Source organism: Labrus mixtus, chromosome 24 (assembly GCF_963584025.1).
Source record: "Labrus mixtus chromosome 24, fLabMix1.1, whole genome shotgun sequence".
NCBI lineage: Eukaryota > Metazoa > Chordata > Actinopteri > Labriformes > Labridae > Labrus > Labrus mixtus.
The window spans coordinates 6245627-6265982 of NC_083635.1; the positions used below are offsets into that span (position 1 = coordinate 6245627).

The 20356-nt window shown below is 44.7% G+C and overlaps 1 protein-coding gene across 6 annotated transcripts in view; it reads left to right on the top strand.

Moving 5' to 3' along the window:
- The window catches only part of raph1b (Ras association (RalGDS/AF-6) and pleckstrin homology domains 1b), a 50766-nt gene that overhangs the window by 21738 nt on the left and 8672 nt on the right, over window positions 1-20356 (top strand). For 3 of the 6 annotated variants that reach the window (XM_061032974.1, XM_061032972.1, XM_061032975.1), the window contains 10 exons: window positions 10413-10532; window positions 10983-11088; window positions 11178-11363; window positions 12298-12725; window positions 13428-13514; window positions 14850-14924; window positions 17768-17845; window positions 19371-19530; window positions 19787-19908; window positions 20218-20283. In XM_061032974.1, the coding sequence (XP_060888957.1) occupies window positions 10413-10532; window positions 10983-11088; window positions 11178-11363; window positions 12298-12725; window positions 13428-13514; window positions 14850-14924; window positions 17768-17845; window positions 19371-19530; window positions 19787-19908; window positions 20218-20283 (1428 nt within the window). The other 3 variants (XM_061032976.1, XM_061032977.1, XM_061032978.1) reach the window with 3 other exon arrangements.

Genomic DNA, 20356 nt, shown 5'->3' on the forward strand with positions numbered 1-20356 from the left:
AGCTGCGGTCATAAGACAGTCCATGCACACGTTTTCTGAAGCACATTTTAATACTAGAGACAATGCAAAGTTGCAAATAACAAGACAAACTTTTACATCAAATTTGTCATTGCACGATTAAAATGTTTTGCATCTTGTAACCCTGCATCAAAAAAGCCCGATCCGTGTTGACATTTGCGGTAATAGCTGTTTTCTTGGCTTACTTTGCAGACAGATTTCTGCTACGAGTTGTTACCATGCCAAAGTATCGTGGCACGCCGGCACGCCTAAGACATGCTTCATGCTTTGAAGTGACATAAGTAAAGGTTTATTTTGTCGTCGTGAAATGTGGAAAGTCAGATTTTTAGCTGACACTAGACTCCCTGGATTCAGAAACATTTGCTCTTACGCAACCAAGAAATCAAAACAATCCTGGTGCTGGACCACACTAATCTGAGTTTTTTCTTTGCCAGCATGTCATCAAACACGACACTGATAGAGCTGAATGCTAGTCTGCCCTGCACGGCGCCTGCAGAAATTCATTGAACCGAACACAGTTGATGTTATGAACCCAGACATTACGACGCCTGATGTTACAATATATCTAAACATGGTGATATCTGCAGGCTTATGTTCAACAGATGCAAATAAGCACATGTTTGTTTTGCATACGGGTGTAAGCACAGCTTAACAATGAGCGATAGGAGAATGATGCAGATCCATCAGCTGGATGCTCCAGAGACAGATGGATATGTTGCACTCGGGGAAGTGGAAACATCGCATCAATATGTCTGTTAATGCTGAGGATCCAGGCCGGGGGGGGTGTGGGGAGATCGCTGCGTGTCAGAAGTGAAGGATTCATTGTGTGTGACGCCTCTTCCTCGGCGATGCAGGGCAGCTGAATTTGGCTCGCTCTGATGTTCGGCGTGCTCTCATGGCCGCCCCACCGGTGACCGTGCATTTTCACACTCGTTTTCAGTTTCTCTTCTCAGTTTCCTCCCTCTCCATCTGTCTGCCTCTGACATCCTCCCCATCTTCCCCCCCCCCCCACACACACACACACACTTTTCTCTGCCCCTCCTTTCTAATTGGCTGTATAAGCCGGAGCGGTCTCACAGTGTCACGCTGTGCTTCACTGAGCTCGTGTGTGTGTGTTAGCAGGCTGTTGGTAGCTCTTGACTAATGGCAGTGTAGCTGCTGTGTGGGCCATCAGGTCTTCGCCTTTATTCACAGCCTAATAGCCGGCCCCCTCCCTCCATTATTGCACCTATCCATCATTCCCTCCATCACTCCCCCCTGCTTCCTCGTTGGCCTGTTGCCTTTGCCATCACTCTTCCACCATCAGTCCTTCCTTCTCCCCCTCTCCGCCTGTGTGGCATGTTCTACATGTAAACCGTTTATAGAGATAGTCCTTATTTTTCAATACCAAAACAAGACATTTAATGAAATACTGGGAAAATACATGCAGTAACAAGGAGCCACGTTTGCATGCTTGAGATGTATTATCCTGCAGGAGATTGTCAAGCTGTTATCTTTGCACATTTCTGGGATTGTTTGAAAGCCGTCGGATTGTTTGACAGCAGAGATAGCGGCAATGTTTCAGGCTTCCTGCTGCGCTGAGCTTATTCAACTATTTCAACATAATGTGGAAAACAAACCCTGTTGGGATTATTTTGCACGATTTTGCGATTCACTATCAGTTTGGGATGATCATTTTGGCATCTTTGTTTTTTTGTTTTTACTGACAGAACGCACACAATCATTATTTGGCATATGTTGAAGCCGTTAACAAACAAACATTTTATTCAAAGATGAACTCAAAGCTTCATTTGGCTGATAGGAAAACAATTTAAACAGTTGGGTAAGCTCACTGTGTCGTTGCTCATTGCAACTCTTTTATCATTTAGAGCTTAAGAGGAGTGTTCAGAGCAGAAACAAAAGTGGAATACAAAGTGGACGCAAATATGCAAACTCTTGTGATGCTGTGCTGCAAAAACCTTTCAGCGTTTAGATTTTCCTGAAGTCCTGAGATTGCATCAGAATGGGTTTAGTCTAAACTCCTTCAAAATAAAAGCTTTTCTTCTTGTCTACTTGAGGAAAAACCTGAAAGAACATACCGTAAGGTCTACATTTTTATGAATCCGCATGCCCACTTAGTTATATCCGCGTCCTTTTATTATTATTTCATCGAGGAAACATATTTAGCAGCTTGATTTTTTTACGAGTAAACAAAGAAGATCCTGCAGAAAAGCTCATGTGAGGGGAAAAATTTGCCTCTGTTGTAGTCTGAAAACAGAATAAGTTAGCTTACTTTCATGCCTGGTTATGGACTTTTCATCTGCATGAAGTTTGAAATAGAAAAACGTGAATAGCAAATGGAAAAATGTGATGCAAGTTGGTTAGATTTGTAGATCCAAACTGACTTTCAATTCCGGTGTTCAGTGAAAGAAATTCATGAGAGAGCAAGGACACTCACAGGTTTACTTGTCTAACCTTTCCGGGCTGCATCCGCCCATTTCCCATTCGTCATACAAACACGGAGAGTATTACGCAATTCCCAGCGTCAGACTTCACCAGACACTGCGGGTCAGTCGAGGTTGAGCAGCCGCCCACACCCTGTCGGACTTTGAGCTGCCGCCCTGTTCAAAGAGTTTCTTTTCCTTGCACTTTTGATGCTACAGCTTCTTTCCACTTTTAACTTGGGTGTGATGACTCTCCGACAGGGTGACGCTGGTTACCGGTCTTCTCTCTCCTGGTTTGTACACATGAAGGGAGTCGACCTGGAAAAAGCAAGGCAAGGCAGTGGAAAAATAAAGACGGGATGGGGGCGGAAATGAGGAAATAACCACAAACCACTCTGAAAACATGAGGCTGGAAATAACCATCATCACATGCTCCTACTGTATCTGTTTTATTTGATATTAAATATAGCAGCTATAAAATCGTTCTCCCTCCCTGACAGACACTCTGTTTTTGCCTCTCCACATCCTGAGGCGAGCTCCTGTCTTTAAACGGCCCGGGCTGTGACACAGGACGTCATTATGATATCTTGACACTTGTCATCGTCTGTGTGTGTGTTTTATGGTCGGGTTTATGGGCCGTGCGGGCTGTGATGGCAATCAGACACTAGCATGTGTAAGAGGTGATTCACTGTCTGACAGGCAGGATGATGGGGTGACATTGGAGAGAGACAGAAAGGAGGTCAGGAGGAGAAAGAGAGGAGGTGAAACGAGCTTCGTGTATTAGAGATTAATTTAAACATTCCTCCTGCACCATCTCACTTTGACTCTCTAGAAGATATGACGCAGCGATGGTTCGCTTGTGTTCTCACCCTGAGTTTGACATGAATTGATAATTAACCTCCTCCTTTCCACGTCACATGCACATTCTTCCAATACCTTTACCAATCCAGAGGTTTGTGGTTCGTCTGTTCATACTATGAGTCGTTGATGGTCCATTCTGTGCAAGCTTGAGAAGAAAAAGGCTAAATCCAAAGTTTTCTTAAAGGTTTATTTTTGGGGCTTTTTGTGGCTTTGATTGAGAGACAGGACAGTGGATATAGTGAGACGTCAGAGAGAGTGGGGATTGATATGCGGCAAAGGAGCAAGAGGTCAGATACATGTCTACATGTCACAAATATGTTGGCAACTTTTCAGTATTGAAACATTTCCATGCATTTGTGCAATTTTGACTGTAAGCAGGATTTTGCAGGAAGTGTATGTTGATTATACAGTTAAACCCGGGAGCCTGGGACTTCAATGTCTGTTGGTGTTATGCTGATGAAAAGAAACTGAAGTGAGTAAAAGCAGGCGAAACGCTTGCTGGTATGGAGGGTAATGTCCTCTCACAAAGTCACAACTTGTATCGGATGTTAGGATTGCTGCTGTCTTGTTTTGTGTATTAAAATGCGGCGCCGGAGAAGGGACACTAATATGTGGCAGTTTGATGTTTGATGATAAGATTGTAGATCTCTCTGAGGCTATTTGACTTTAAAAATCAGCCCTGACTTGACTTGACATGCACCAGCATCTCTTACTCTTTGTCACACACACACACACACACAGTTCCGGGGGAACACATTGTAGCTCCGCTGACCCGGTGGGGAATGACTTGTGTTCGGAGCTATTTCTAGCCACGTGGATGCTAAATTTTTTAAATGCAACCTCTGTTTGAGCTCGGCCTCTGGAGACTCGTGTCAGTGTGAGCGATTGTGTCCCACTAAACTCTTGCGATTTCCCCCCGAACCTATTTGATGCTTAGTTAGTGCCACTGCACAGCGCGCCTCGTGAGCGTTCAGTGAGTTTCGACGATTGCTTTGCAGGTTTCTCATCCAGTTCCAAGTCCTTTCCCGTCTTTGTTCTCCATTTTGGCTCACTCTAAGGGATGATATCACTTATTTTTTAAAGAGGGAGCTGTCAGACATTTGCATAAAGTTTAGGAAAAGATGATGTTGCTGGATTTTGTTCTTAGTGAAGATGATGAAATCCAATGAACTGATGCATGTTGATTGAGTACCATACACATGATGCATTTAAGTGAAGCATTTGGTTCTACAATAGTCTAATTCAAAGTGCCTTACCACTCGTCCGTCATCGCAGCGAGAGCATCTGGCTCACAATAGTGTTGACACAACGAAGGTCATATTCCACAGCCCAGCCCTCCTGTTTCCTGTGTGACTGAAATATGAAAGGATTTTTATTTGTTACTCAAATGTCAGGAGGAGTTCATCATTTGAATGCAAGCTGGGACCCAGGCAGGTGGTGACAAAGTCGCTGACTAGACACTTTGTGTCGCACTTTGAGGTTAGCATGATTGTGTGCATGAAAGGTTCAAATGCAGTCCAGCGAACAGGATGCAAACATTCACATGAAAAATAATAATAAAGAAGAATATGAAGAGATTATCCATCAGGCGTTTCCTGCAGGGCTAAAAGCCAACGCAAACAGGAAATGATGCCCTCTCAGTCCTCCGGACATTTTCATATAAAGAACTCATCGCTCTCTATACTGACGCCCCGTGTTCGCCGGTGAAAACAGTCACTGGATCTGTAACACTCAACGAGACGTGGGGCTGAAAGCTGTGGTGGACGATTGTGCTGCAAGCGCTTTAACTATTTCCATTAGGGGAAACATGAAGACACATGCAAAACTGTGAAACAAAAGCAACAATTGCATGAAAAGGCGTGCGGTAAAAAGGACAAAATATATATGTAAGTAAATATGCTGCAAATAAGATTAACGATGCAAAATCAAATAAGCCTTGTAGACTCAGACAACAGCTGGAAAAGAAGAAGGCTGCACATCTGTAGGAGCACTCAGTGGAACAGTTTGTTATCGAGAGGGGAGATGCGATGGTTAACTTGTTGTATGGAGGGGAGAGTTGCATCGTTTTACAACAGGGAGGAACGTTTACACTACGGTAGCCAGGAGATTCCAAGTGAGCGGAGTCTGACACCTGCTCGGGTCTCCGGAGATGGGGTTAAACTGATTCCTGACATTCCTCTCCCTCCTCTTGCACTCCCACTTTCTCCTGACACCGTGCATATTTCTCTGCACGGTGTCAGAGTCCAGGTCGGACTGGCTCCTTATATAGTCCAAATGCTCCTATTGCAACAACAAATATTTATTGTGCAGCACTTATGTAAGGTATTTCAGACACTCCTGATCCTGCTCGTTCATGACATCACTCAGGAAGGACACATTTTTAACTGTGCACATTGAGAATCATATTATTTAATTTGTATTTTCTGCGTAACTCTTTGTTTTCACGGTTTGCCCGTCTGTTTGTTTTTACTGTATGTAAGATGCACAGGGCTGTGTGTTTCCTCTGCACTTTCCCCCCCCCCGAGGCAGATGCTGTTGTCGTTTCCACAGTCCAGTCTCTCTATTTATGCACTTTAATGCAACCCACAGTTTTCAAACCAGAAGGTGTTTAGATCTCCTCCGAAAAATCTCAATCATGTTTGTGTATCTTGAGTGTTGAGTTGTGAAATTCAACCTGATGGGGAAAGCACTGAAATTGATGCAATGAGCTACTTTAATCCACTTTCCCATGAGCCTTGTGTTGTCAGAAAGTGAGAAACCTCTCCTCTAACTCGTCCCTTTCAGTGGAGAAGAAGACGTTGTGGTTGTTCTTCCCAGATTCAGATGAACGTGAACCAAAGAAACGGCAGTGTTTTGTTTCCATTACGTGAACTGAATCAAGGGAAGGCGCGAACCACGGAGACCCAATCTGACCTCTGATGTCATGTTGAACTCTCTCTGTGTCTGTGTCACACCCAAACACTGCTGTGTCTTTTCTTTAGGCTGTTTCGGATCAGTCCCGCCCTCTCTCACTCTTTCACTCCCTTCTGGAGCTGGTGTATACTCTGTGGATTAACTTCAGTTTCCACTCTCTAGTCCTTACTTCTCCTCCTCTTGTTTGCAGTTGTGATCGCCGGCATTTGTTTTGAAAATAGCTCACAGGCAGCGTCAGTCATTCTGGAAGTGTGACCTATCATCATATGACAAGAAGATGAACCAATAATGCCGTGTGTCTTATTTATTGGCCTACTTTCTTGGACCAAAACAACAGTGTTTGCCTCATTCAGTGTAGCTCAACTGTAGCCTGTTGACTGATCAGAAACATTTTAAACATGCATCCAGATTTCAAACAATAGTGAGTTTGCTTGCAATTTTTGACAGTATAAAAAAAGAAATTGCTCAATATCGGGTGTATATAATTTAATATGCCTGTTCTGCTGTCTGTGCAGGGACTCAACATCTTTACCAATCCTCCTGACTCTCTCTGATATGACACGACTTATTCTAAAGATAGACACCTCCCCCTCCTCCTCCTCTTTCTCTATCTCTTCATCCTCCTCAGCACCGGATGTTTGCTTGACTTTCTCTTCGATTCAGAGAGATTCTTTTTCCCTCCAGAACATAGGTTTTTATCTTCCCTTCCTTTCACTCCTTACGTCCCGTTACGTCTGCAAGAGCTGCATGTGTTCGCATGGGGGGCAGAAGAGGTCTGCAGAGCGAGACTCCTCGGGGATGGCACCTTTTTGATCTTTAGCCTCTCACCCTCAGACCTCTGAGCTGCCGGGCAGCCGCAGGAGACAGATGAGAGCCGGTCATGCTCAGACAACAGAGAAGGGACCGCGCAGGATCAGGAGGGCCAAAAGGCCATGGCTGTTGTTTGGTTTGCGATGACGCCTGTAGGAGAGTGTTTTCGCTCGCGCACACACACACACATGCACACACTGCACTCACTCTCAGGTCATGCTCCATAAGCTTAAAAGCAGGGCCTCAGGTGGTAATTCACTTAAACCTGCAGCATCATCTGCTGCACGAGGCTGTGATTCCATTAGAATGACAGCAGCAGAGCTATTTTCAAAGTGCTTGTTTCTCTTTGTGTGTGCGTCATTTTCCTTTTGTTCTATTTCCTTCTCGTAGTTTCTTTTAAAAAGCACCAGCAGCATGCACACATTTCTCTGCGCTATCTATCCGCAGAAGTGTTTAACCATTGTGAAGCACCCGTAGGCTCATTGCTGTTTAAACACAGCTGTTAAAGTGTCCTGCAGTTGGGCTCATTTCTTTCAGGCTTATTTACATATGGAAGCACCTCCAGAGAGCATTGGCAAACACAATGGAAGCTCATTTGATTTGAGCCGCTTCCTCTTCCTGCGTCTGCCTGCAGACAGCCATGATGTCATCCCCTCCAGCAAGGATGCTCTTTTTATTAGAGTCCGGTCAATGTGATGTATCTGATCCTAGCATCATAAAAAATCTGATCGTAGCTAACGCAGGCATTGTGCCTTTAACACAAATATCTTTTGAGTAACATTTGCAGAGTCTTATTCAATCTCATATCTTTGCAGCTTTTCTGAGGGATTCCTAATGGATATCTCTGTCACAATAAGGACTCTTATGAAGTCCCATTTGAGGGTCACTACAGAGGACAGTGTGGCTCTTTGCTTTTCAAACTACAGTATGTTGAACTTGTCGTGTCATCCCAAAAGATACAGCTAGTGCATGAAGGGCTGGAAAGGGTCTCCCTCTCCCCCTCCCGTCCCCAATAAGTGGCACGGATAACCGAAGGACAGCTGGAGTTTCCTGATGAGAAACAGGCCATGAGGGAAATTAGGAATTCTGCACATCCTGGCCATTTCCTGTGCCGACTCCCACACTTGCACACACACTGTATATGAGTGCATGGATACCATCTCACACACACAAATATACACACATGTTCAGTTGTTTTAGTTGGTCTTAGACAGGAAACCGTCAATCATAAACACTGAAATGCACACACACACACAAACGGAGTGAAACGGGCTGAGATGGGAGGTCGAGGGAGGATTTTTTGTGACTTAAAGGAGCAGAGCGTGTGTGCCGTCTGGAATGCGATGTGAAACAAGCGCCCCTCAGCTGCTCTGAGTGTGTGTGTGTTTGTCTTCAGCTGACCGATTTTCAATGGTGCTGCTATCATATTCCTGTTTGCTGTGCCAAACGCTGCCGGTTTTATTGCCTTTTCACCTACTGGCTGTTTTACTACCTGCTGTTATCACCTTCTGACAATCAAGCACAACCGTAAGATTGCTCTCATGTATGCTGTGCAGCAACGCACACACACACACGCACACACACACACACACGCGCGCGCACGTGAAGTCACACATGCAGATTCTGCAGGATCAAAAGAACAGGGGTCGTCAGAGGGGTTAATCCTGGTTTGGTACAGTCCCCACCAGCGACTGACACCATACAGCGTGGTTAACAGGAAGGAATGACACCATGTGAAAACATCAATGGGATTACTCTGGAATAATCCATCTGTGAGGGCAGTATTGGGGGTAACAGGACTGTACCAAGTCATCATGATACAATATTGCTCAATGTAAAGTAAACAACCAGTGCACGTGTGTGTGTGTGTGTATGATTGCAACCAATCTATCGACTCCCTCGCTGACCTAGAAAAGATCTCAAGATACTAGTTTGACCCAGAAATAGGAATAAATGGATTTTAGTGATAAGAGGCTAATGTATGTTTCCTAAGCTTGAATCTACTAAAATGTTCTCTTTTTAGACTTTGTATGTGTACTAAGAAGGCTGCTTTCTTTAAAAAGAAGTTTATTAAATAATATGCAACATTAGCGTACATGATAACCTAAGTCTAGTGACAATCGTCTACTCAGTTGTAATGTTCTGCTGTACGTGCTGCAGACAGTGCTGAGAAGATGGTGAACTGTAGAGCTGGGCTGCCCTCTTATGGACAAACCATGTAATGGCACCATTTTAAAGTCTACCCATTAGCGTTAGTCCTATTAGTGATCCTCCGTCTTTACTGTCTTCGTTTGTAGTAACAGAGGCTCAGCACTGTGTGTGTGTGTGTGTGTGTGTGCATGCATGTCTGTCAACGCCGTAACACAATGTGAGCTCACTGACTGGGACACCATTATTCACCGTTGTGTTATCAATATGAATATACAAAGGCAGTGTGAATGTGTAGGTGTGACATGCCGTGTAAAAGCACTTTGAGTATTCAGAAGACTAGAAAAGTGCTGTACAAGCTCAAGTACATTTACCAAGTCCATTTTACACTATTGTAAAGGTTGGGTGGTTTTATTTTGTCATTTATTCCTAAGTGACAACATGAAACTCCCCATCTTCATATTTTAACCTGATACGAGACAGCTGGAAGTTGCAGGCTAAAGTGCCTTCTTTTTCCCTTTGGTTGGATAGAAGATGAGTTTTTTTTTTTTTAACATGCAAAGGAGACGAATGTTCACTAAAAAAAAATCTACCAGAATGATTGATGGGAGGAATGTCCTGCCAATCCAAAGAGATCCGTTCTTTTGCATCACAAGACAAACTGCTGTTCTGTGTTGCAGTTCAGCCACTTCCCTTTGCCTCCAGTAGAGGGAGCTCTGTCATCACCTTTGACTGAACACAGCTGGGCTCTCAGCCTGCCATGTTTTTTTTTTTACTCACTCCCCATTTAGCCCACAACAGCACCTTCTAGTGTTGTTCAGGGTGGTTTGATTGACATCTCCTCCACATGTGTAGTGACTAACTGCAGGTTTATTGATCCCACAGGTGATCAAAACATCCATTTAGTCCTCCTGCATACCATCAACATGTTTTTTTTTTGTGTGGGGGGGGGGGGGGGGGTGGAAGTGTTGGGTGTGTCAGCAGAGCATACAACACACTACAGGGCACACCAGCGATCTAAATGCACTGGGTGCCCGCTAGGGGTCCGTGAGCGGTTGTCATGGCAACAGGCAGTGCGGTTGGCATGAGCTTCAAGGTTTTTCTTTTTTCTCTTTTAGATCATCCCTGCTATGTGGGTGTGATCTGATAGTGTGTGAGGTTTTTTTTTTTTTTTTTTTTTTTGCACATGTGTGGAATCATCTGACGTTTGTCTTTCTTCCTGTGTGTTTGTGCGTAAAGATGGAGCAGGTATCAGACGACGAGCTGGACCATGGGGCCGAGGAGGACAGCGATAAGGAGGACCAGGACCTGGACAAGATGTTTGGCGCCTGGCTGGGAGAGCTGGACAAACTCACACAGGTTAGACACACACACACACACACACACACACACACACACACACACACACACACACACACACACACACACACACACACACACACACACACACACACACACACACACACACACACACACACACACACACACACACACACAGAGAGAGGGGAAGAGAGTGTCTGTTACATACTCACACAGGTAGAAAAAGCAGACAGAGAGGAAGGGGCTGTCTCCATAGCAACCTTAACACTGCTAATCCCATCTCCCTATACTGTATCCTAGCAACTCCCCTCCCACCACCTCTTTGTACTGTGTGTTTGTGCAGGTTTGCATCAGTGTGTGTGTGTGTGATAAGGGAGTCTAGCAGACAGACAGGGTTGCTTAGATCCTGTGCATTTCATTGTAATGTTAGAGTGTGTTTTTTGAACACATGCACATCATTATTTGTGTGTTTGTGTGTGTTTTCTGCAGAGTCTAGATGACGGCAGGCCGCAGAAAGCTCTGCAGAAGCCTCCTCTCAGGCAGGAGACAAACATGGCCAACTTCTCGTACCGCTTCTCCATGTATAACATAAACGGTGAGACCTTGTTAATCCCTCACATTGATCCAAAAATGACGAACAAATGAACATTTTATTCCTTTATCTTTGGTCCTTTCTCCTTGCAGAGGCGTTGAACCAGGGCGACACGGTGGACCTTGACGCCCTGATGGCCGACCTGTGCTCCATCGAACAGGAGCTCAGCACCATCTCCAAACCAAACACTCGTGGTCAGACAAAAAGCCAGCGAGGCCCCGGGGGCCGCAGTGCCAGCACCAAACACACAGGCACCAGTGGAGGGGGAAGCAGCGGAGGTAATCCCGCTGAATAATCAGCAGTAACAAATAACAATGGTGCTACATTAGATATTCTCCCCAACAATAAATAAAACAATGACTCTGCCTCCTCCTGAACATGAGTATAAGCATCTCACCCCCTCTTTGTAATCAGTGTTACCAGATGCAGACAGACAAACAAGTATTCAGACATGACAAGTCAAACACAGAAATATTCAGCAGATGAATATTTAGCTTGTCTTTTAGCATCAGTCTGAAAGACACGCTACAGTTTACAGCATGTGCAAGAAAATCAGAAAATAGCATTTCAAGCACATCCTCTGAGGATTCTTTTAAAGAAGTTTTAGGTCATTTTGCAACATTTGAAAGGTGTAGAAAAATGTTACATGCAGGATGCAAACTCAGTTATTCAGTTTTAACTTCAAGCCCCAAAGAACCTCAACGTACGACTACTCACTGTCCGTTAGCGACCTTACGACTTAAAGGCCCAAAGTCACATAATATGAAGAATGTCGGCTACACTCATTGTAATTTATGTAGCTATTTTTTGGGCTCTTAAAATATTTGGGCTTGGTTTACGATGCAAAGGAGGGAGGGGACGCTTTATGGATAAAAGGTAGCACTCATCTTTTCATGTGGGTGGTGTATCCAGTCGCTGCAAGAGCAGAATGATCGATTTTATAAAAGGTCTTTTTTCCCTCTTTTTTATGTAAAGGTCAATAGGAAATGAACACATTCAGAATAGTAACAAAGAAATGGTAAACAATAAGATATTGGACATACATTGATCGAGTGCCCCCAAAGGAGTATGTTACATCCTGTTTTACAGCTGCAAATGTGGCGAGGTTTAAATTATAGACTTGGTAAATAATAGACATCACATGACGTTAACATCATCTTCAAATGATTTCCCTCTCCATCTGAGCTGTTAAAACTTCAAACTCTCCAACAGGCAGTGCAAGCAGCAGCACCAGAGCTTCACCGGCCAACACAGTCAGAGGTGGCAGCGTCAACGCTCGCCCCGCTGCCTCCAACATCTCCCTGGATGACATCACCTCTCAGCTGGAGAAGGCCTCCCTCAGCATGGACGAAGCTGCACGTCAAACCTCCTCTTCCTCCTCCTCCTCCTCGTCTTCTTTCTCCTCGACCACGCTGCGGCGCCCCTCGTCGGGCTCGTCTGGAGGGGGTCAGCATCGGAGGACGGGCTCGGTGGGCGCCGCCAGCGAGCAGGAGGCTCCGTCCCAGAGGAGCAGCGTGAACTCGGCCTGTGCCTCAGCGTCCAGCATGGACTCCCTGGACATCGATAAAGTGATGCCAAGTGGAGAGGGGGAGGGGCAAGGCAGCCCGAGCACGCAGGGCCAGAACCAGACGAGCACGGAGGTATGACCAAATATTCAATCTGGTATCAAAAAGTACCAAAGCTTCATACTTTCAACCCCACATCACACAAAAGAAATCAGAGAGTTAGATGTTATTACGAGCTGATGAGAAAGTGTGAGAAAGACTGTTAACATGTAATGGTGAGTAAAACCTGCGTAAATCAGGTCATTTTTAGATTTTATTTGGAAGAGAACACGAGCACTTTCTTTCTTTCTTTTTGTATTTGTAAGACACTCACGACTCAAACCTCTGAACCGACCTCAATCCGGCTCTGATCCTGCATGTTTAACCACTCAGCATGTTGTTTTAAAGAAAACTGCGTGCTTTAAGTGTGTTCACAGTCAATGCACAATACTGCTGATGTGTTGTGCATTGCATTGCGTGTTAAATATGCATTGTAATCTATTAGGATAGGAAAACGTGGATTACAATGTCAACGTCTACCATTCACATGTACCCGTGTTCACTCACACAGCATGCTGACTCTCTAACAAAAGCAAACTATCCTCCAAGATATGTTCAAGAGGTCAGAATCCGACATACTCTTTGGAAACAGAAATCACTGAAGAGTCAGAAGATTGATGCTAAATATCTTGCATGTCCCCTGCACCTCCCTGCATGTCACCATGTTATCTTTGTTTGCATCCTTTCCTATAATCTGTTGTCTCTGTCCACACACACCTCTGTGTCTGCACCTCCCAGCATGTCACACTGCGGCGGGCCAACGGTAACACGGCCAGGCGGCAGCTTGACTTCACCTCGCGCGAGGGCGAAGTGGATCGGGCCACTGTAAGTGCATGTGTGTGAGCGTGCATGTGTGCATGCATGCATTTTGACGTTTACACATATAAAGTAAGGCTGCAGGTTAAAGGGTTATTTAGTCATTTTAAACTGGGCTTTTATTCCTGCTTATTCCGGGGCCAAGAAAATGACAAATGCGTACAAAAAGATTTGAAATTGAGCCGGAAGATTGCCTCTGCTGGTGGTCGCAAAACAGGCAGTGATGGCTTAATCATACCTACTCAGAGTGATTGTTTTTACCACTAACAGGCACATTATGGAAAAGGATTCCTGCGGAGTAAGATGCTTTTTCTTAATCCAGAATCAGTCGTCTTAAAGCTTTCTTAAAACAAGCAGACAAAATCCTTAACTTAACTTCCAAGAACATGGGGGTCTGTGAGCGCTGGTGCCTGGACTGTGGAGGATTTTTTTTAGTGTTGAATAACCAGTCGATAAGAAGGACAATCTAAAAGTCATGTAAAAACCAACAATCTGACCGATCGAGTCAGTAGTGGACCAGCAACTCGTTTTTCTGAATTGAGTTTGTTGGCTGTGAAGAAGTCAATAAATACAGCCGTTTCTAATGAAAGAAAAACAATTTTTACGTTTAAGCAATAGGTCTATCTCTGTAGAAACCTTGCTGTCGTGATGTCAGAGCCAGTGAATAACAGTTAGTGCCTGTAAGTGTCAAAACAGTGAAGACTTCCTTCTTCATACTGACTTTGCATTGATGCATTTGCCCTCAAAGACTCAAGTTGCAGACATTATAGCACGTCATGCTGCTGCTGGCCAAGGCAATCTACTGGAGCACATCCAATCACTTTCTTTGTACCTCGTTAGTCCCTCAGACCCCAAAACGATGCAAAAATAGGGCCCAGATTTACAAATACGGAAAGTTTCCCAAATCACAGCATTTACTTTTTAACAGCTGTCTGTTAATGCTGATAGAAGAGATGGATTATTTCAGCCGTGCAGCCTTTGCTTTATGGTGCACTACATGCACATGTGTAACAATAAGCATTAAAGTGTGTAAGGTGTGAAAGAGGCGGTGTGTGTATGATTATGAAGGAAGCTGTAGATAGATGTTGTCTCTTTATATTTCATCATTATATCACAGTCATTGCTTCTTTACCCACAGCTGCAGCTAATGACAACCACACCTGCTTCATTTATGGAACCTTTTCTCTCTCACGCTTCTTTATACAACAAATAAATCACAGCACCTGCGAATTAATCATCCTCCGAGATTCATCTGGCACTGACTTCTCTCTCTATGTTGTCTCTTCTTCTCTGCTCTCCTTGTTTTTTTTTTGTTTTTTTTATATCTCTCCTCGCCCCACAAAGCACTCGTATCTGGACCGAGAAACCTCGCTCATTCTGAAAAGCATAGCTGGAAAGCCTTCTCACCTCCTGACCAAGGTGACCTCCTCCTCATACACTCTTTGATTTTCTCTCGTCTGTCTTTTATGTGCACGCTGCTTTCTCTCTGCTGCTTTGCATGTCACGATAACGTCACAAATATGAAAATGAATTTACAGGATCTTTGACCATGCACACACTGTTCCAGGCTTGTAGATTGAATACAATGACTGAGCTTAGCCTTTTTGCTTCCATGTTTATCTTCCACTGGCTGGTGGTCTCCCTCCTCTTTCTCCATGCCGCTGGGTTTGATTTGCACTCTGGCTTTATTATGAAAAGAAGGTGTGCTTTTATTGGAGCTTAATGACTTACTTATCAGAATATGAATCTGCAGATGTTTTGTTTAAAAGTAGCCATGTTAGTCAGAACACAAAAGGGTTAACAGCTCCATAGATCCACAGAGCTTTGTTGGATAAACAGTGAGGAGTTTTAATTGACAATATTCTGCACTTTTGTTTATGCAGCTTGTGTCAGTCCAAAGTCAGCACTTTGTGTTGACTGATAAACTCTCTGCAGCGGGTCTTTTCTCCTGCAGATGAATTAGTTGCAGCTCTTGGCCCCCCCCCCTGCACAATGCATATGCAGATCAGATGTGTGCAGCAGAATATGGCCTCTGATTGTGATTTATCCCGCTGTCGCTGAACACACAGAAGGATTTTTCAAAGTGCTCAATCAGAGATTCAGAGAGAGGTCGATGCTATGGCTCAGAGTTTCTTTACGACTCAGGAGTGTTTACTGAAATAAGAGAAGACGAAAACCGTTCCAATTCAAATTGATAATAAGGATCTGCTTAGCTGTAACTGGCATCGGATCGCAGTTTTATGTCCAAACTCTTTAATTTTTCTCTATTATTTGGAATATAACTGGAGGAAAGCCAAACAGCTCATTGGCCTTTAAAATAAAGAGCCAGAACCTTGGAGAAGCTCTCGCTCTCTCTCTCTTTGTATTACACAACAGCTGAATCTATTCAGTGTTTAAAGGCTCTCTGTATCCGGCAGATCAGCTCTCAGTCCGTGCTTGTGTGCAGAAACTATTTGACTGCTTTTTAAAAAGGAGGAGGGGATCGATCGCCCGCGGTGTACAGGCTTGTGAGCGAGTTTATGTGTTAGTGTTACACTCCTCGCCAGAGATCCTCTCCCTCTCTCCGTCCTCGCTCGCTCGCTCGCTCGCTCGCTCTGGCAAATCAGAATACTGAATGAGAGCGCGATGTTTGGGAACAAGCGAGAAGTGGGGAGAGATCAAAGAGAGCGGGTGCCAAGATATTTTTTATTCCAGAGCTCGTCAGAAGAAGAGCCTTTAAAAAAAAAAAGATAGAAGGAACGCCTGTGGAATAGAAATAATGTAAAGCAGGGTGGAGGCGGCATGCAGAGAGGAAATAAAGGGGGGTGTCGGCCAGGTTACGCTGACAATTATTGGGCTAAAACCTGCAGCGTGACTCAGATTGACTCTCAGGCTGTAATCTGCACAAACCCCCCGTGACCTCCCCTCTCCTCTCCTCACACTGACTAAAAGCCTGCATCTATATGTTGGCCAAACAGAGTGTTAGCATTAATGTGCATGTGCCCTGAAGTCGGTCATGTGGAAAAGATAGTCTGGGTCAAGGAAAGAAGGAGGGGGGGGGGCGGTTGTTTAGTTTTTAAGATAAGAGGCTTGGGGAGCACTTTTAATACCCCCTCACCCCGTCTGGGCACTTCAAATATTCAGCACGTCAGCCTCTCATTCACCCAAATTCCTCCCTCCGTCCTTGTCACTGTAGTTTAGCCATGGGGTGGTGCTGGTCACGGTTCTCCCCCTCTTCGTCTTGATTGGCTGGAAGGTCTTGCGGTAGGGTCTCGCTGGTTCCTACAATATTTGTGGGGATTATGCTCCATCGATTGGGCACGCTCCCAAACCCCTGCATCAGATATATACACAGAGAGAGAGAGAGAGAGAGAGAGAGAGGAAGCAGGAAGAGAAGGGGAGAAAAAAGGGGGGAGGGGCATCGTCTTCCCGACTGTCTCACTTGGCTTTCTAAGTGAAGTTGTGCTCATATCCAAGCGCACATGTCTGCAGGTCACTCACAGAGTCCTCTGATGTCAGAAGACGTGGATGGATGCTCGCTCAGGATTATGTTGGACTAACTTTTTTTGCGCCTGAAGCTTCATTTGAAGGTCACAAGTTTACCATTTTTCTTATTTTCTGCTTTATCGTAACGACAACAGAGAAAGAAATGTTCCGTCTCCTTCTTTTAAATCACAAACTATGGACGAATCTGGATATTTTTCCCTTTTTTGCCCTTGAAAGCTGAATACGGTCCTCAAAGAGGATCTTTAAGCAGGGGGCATCATCTGCAGCCTCTCGCCCTTCGGGGGTCTCCTACTGTTGTCTCCCCCTTCTGCTGTAAAGCAAGATCAAAGGCTGGAGCTCCATATGAATCCAATATGCAACCATAGGCGCCATATTTGAGGGACTGATGTCAGTAAAGCTGCAAATTTGATCGATAATTATCACAGAATTGATCATAAGCTCACTCCTACTTGCTCACCTGGAAGTGTACACGACCTGCAGCATGGAGGTGATGGCGTCTTGTTGGAGAGGGCAGGTAAGCAAGCAGCAAAATTTGGATTTGCACTTGACAGCGTGCGCCATCATGCCCTGGGCTTGTGGGTTTAAACGGTTTGGAAGGCTGCTCACTATTTAATGAAGTCGAGTGTGCATGATGTCTTATTCCTGCCAGAGAATAATGAAAGACATGCCGGGAGAGGATGAGGCAAGGCTGTGAAATCAAACACTCTTCTCTTTTGTGATTTGTCTTGCATTTTTGGTGTGTGTGTGAATTTTAAATATAATGGTTGTCCTTCCAGGAGGAGCAAGCTGCCAAATTGAAAGCGGAGAAGATCCGAGTCGCCTTGGAAAAAATCAAGGAGGCCCAGGTCAAAAAGGTAGGACACACAATCTCACGTCCTCATTCTTTTAAAAACAAAAGGAAAGAAAACACAGTTGTCTCGTCTCGTGGTAATAACAGCTGTCTCGTCGTGTTCGCCAACACGCTGCATTTTCTTTGTGGACTTCATTCACGGCGAAGGCAGCGAAGCGCAGAGAAAATAGGTCATTGCGGTGTTTGATTATGTGCGGGGAGGGAGCAAGAAATCAGAGAGAGGCTTCACGCTGCAACACAATGCAAACACGCTCTACACAAAACATTTTATTTACCCCAACCCGACGGAAACAAGAGCTGTTTCACGGTAACAACTGGGGCGACGGGCTCCATTGGGAAGCGGGTAAGAGACTCCACAGGCAGGCCATTTTTACCGCCACTGAATGAGCTTGTTCTGTGAATGAGAGCAGCAGAATGGTGTCCTTTTTTATGCAATGAATAGTTGAGACCCTGTAGTGTGTTAAGACCGCACTCTGCCAAGTGAAAACAATACGACAAGATAAAGAGCGCTGGTACTGCCTGCACATAAAAAAAACCTCGGCTAGTGCTCGCAAAAAGGCTGTCACATACTAAATAATTCGTCAGCTGTCTGCACATTTTACGAGATTTTGCATTCCTAACATTCGGTTTGTTTCATTGCATTTGGATCTAATGCTCAGAAAATTGCATCCTTGGTTTTTATGTCATCTTTTTTCCTGTAAGACTCTCGGGGTGAAGGGGTTCGTCCACTCTCAGATATAGGTCAGACTCCACTTTCTTGGTCCCCCTTTCTCATTGGTCGGAGTCTCCAATCAATCAGCTGCATCTGTAAACGTGTTGGACATCAGGGTCCCAGTGGGAGGGGGACAGGCAGGAGGTCAAGGAATTGAGGCCTTTACTAGATTTCACACCAGGACAAGATTTCTGTAGGCTGCGATTGAGGGAGGCTGGATTTGGCACGTGTGTGTTTGTCTCCAGTTTAGTTTAATCTGGCTGATTATGGGGGACTTTTTGCTGCCTGTGGAGACAACTTTGGTCAGATTATTGGATTTTTAGGGTTTAGTGTTTGTGACTTTTGTGACCCCATAAATAGTTTTGAAGTATTTGGAACAAGCCCCCCCCCCTCATAATCAGATTTCGTCTTCTTTCAAAGAAAGCTGTCCATCCACAGCCACAATCCATGGCCTCTTTTAAAATAGACAGACTGCAGACATATGATGCACAGGATTTTAAAGAATGACACAAACATTGTTGTTTACCTTCTTTTGGTCATGCCTTCTGCAAATTGGTCAATTTCAACGATAACTCAGTCGTACAAGTTTCTTATCAGTGTTTTATTTCTTTGTAAAGGTGATGTAGTTGCTAACGAGGCGGCATCGCTTCTTCTACAAGTTGCATAGTCAAAAAGACTCGAGTACAACAGTCCACAATGTGCGGTTATGTTACAATGCAGGACCTCTGATGCTTCCCCACCCTCAAATATAAATTCTGTTTTTTGTCCTAACGTCAAGTATAACAACAACAAACAAATTGAATTCCCTCTTTCTCAGCTGGTGATCAGGGTCCACATGTCAGACGAGAGCTCCAAGACGATGATGGTGGACGAGCGGCAGACAGTCAGACAGGTGCTGGACAGCCTGCTGGATAAGTCCCACTGTGGATACAGCCCTGACTGGTCTCTGGTGGAAACCATCAACGAGCTGCAGATGGGTAAGGGCGCATTTTCCACAAAAACTCAAAGTTTATGTTTGCTGTAGGGTTAGCAGGTGACAAACCAGTGCTGTGTTGTAATATAAGAATAGCAACTGTTTGTGACTTTAGGCTCATGTTAAAGGTGCTGCCCCACCCAAAGATCAGAAAGCCCTGGAGGGAGAAAATGAAGTGCACATTTGCCAATCAGCAAAAAAAGAAAAAAAAAACCTGCAGACATTGCATCTTATCATCTTTTCCCCCTCTTCCCTCTCAGAGCGTATTTTCGAGGATCATGAGAATTTGGTGGAGAATCTCTTAAACTGGACCCGGGACAGCCACAACAAGCTGATGTTCATCGAACGCATCGAGAAATATGCCCTCTTCAAGAACCCTCAGGTGACTTTGCGTTAGCCTTTACACGCGAACACACACATGAGATCGAGGAGGGTATATCAGTTTCTCGCGTAGCCGCTCTGCATTCGGTGTGTAGAAAGCTGAAAGCATATGCTATACACACAAACACATTGTTTATGCATGCACAGCCCAGAGAGCGAACAGGGAGTGTGTTTGTGTAGGAGAGTTGGAAGTAGGTCAAAGCTCTAAAGCGAGTAAAAGGTGAATAATTTATGTCACATAAGAGGAGGTGAGCCGACGACTTCCCTCCTCCTCTCTATTCACTTCACTAATTCTCTCAATCATCTCCAGAACTATTTGTTGGGCCGGAAGGAGACGTCTGAAATGGCTGACAGGAACAAAGAAGCATTGTTAGAGGTGAGAATACACACTAACTTCCGATAAATTCCCCATCCTGTAGATCAAGAAAACTACAAAAGTAATGTGTGTG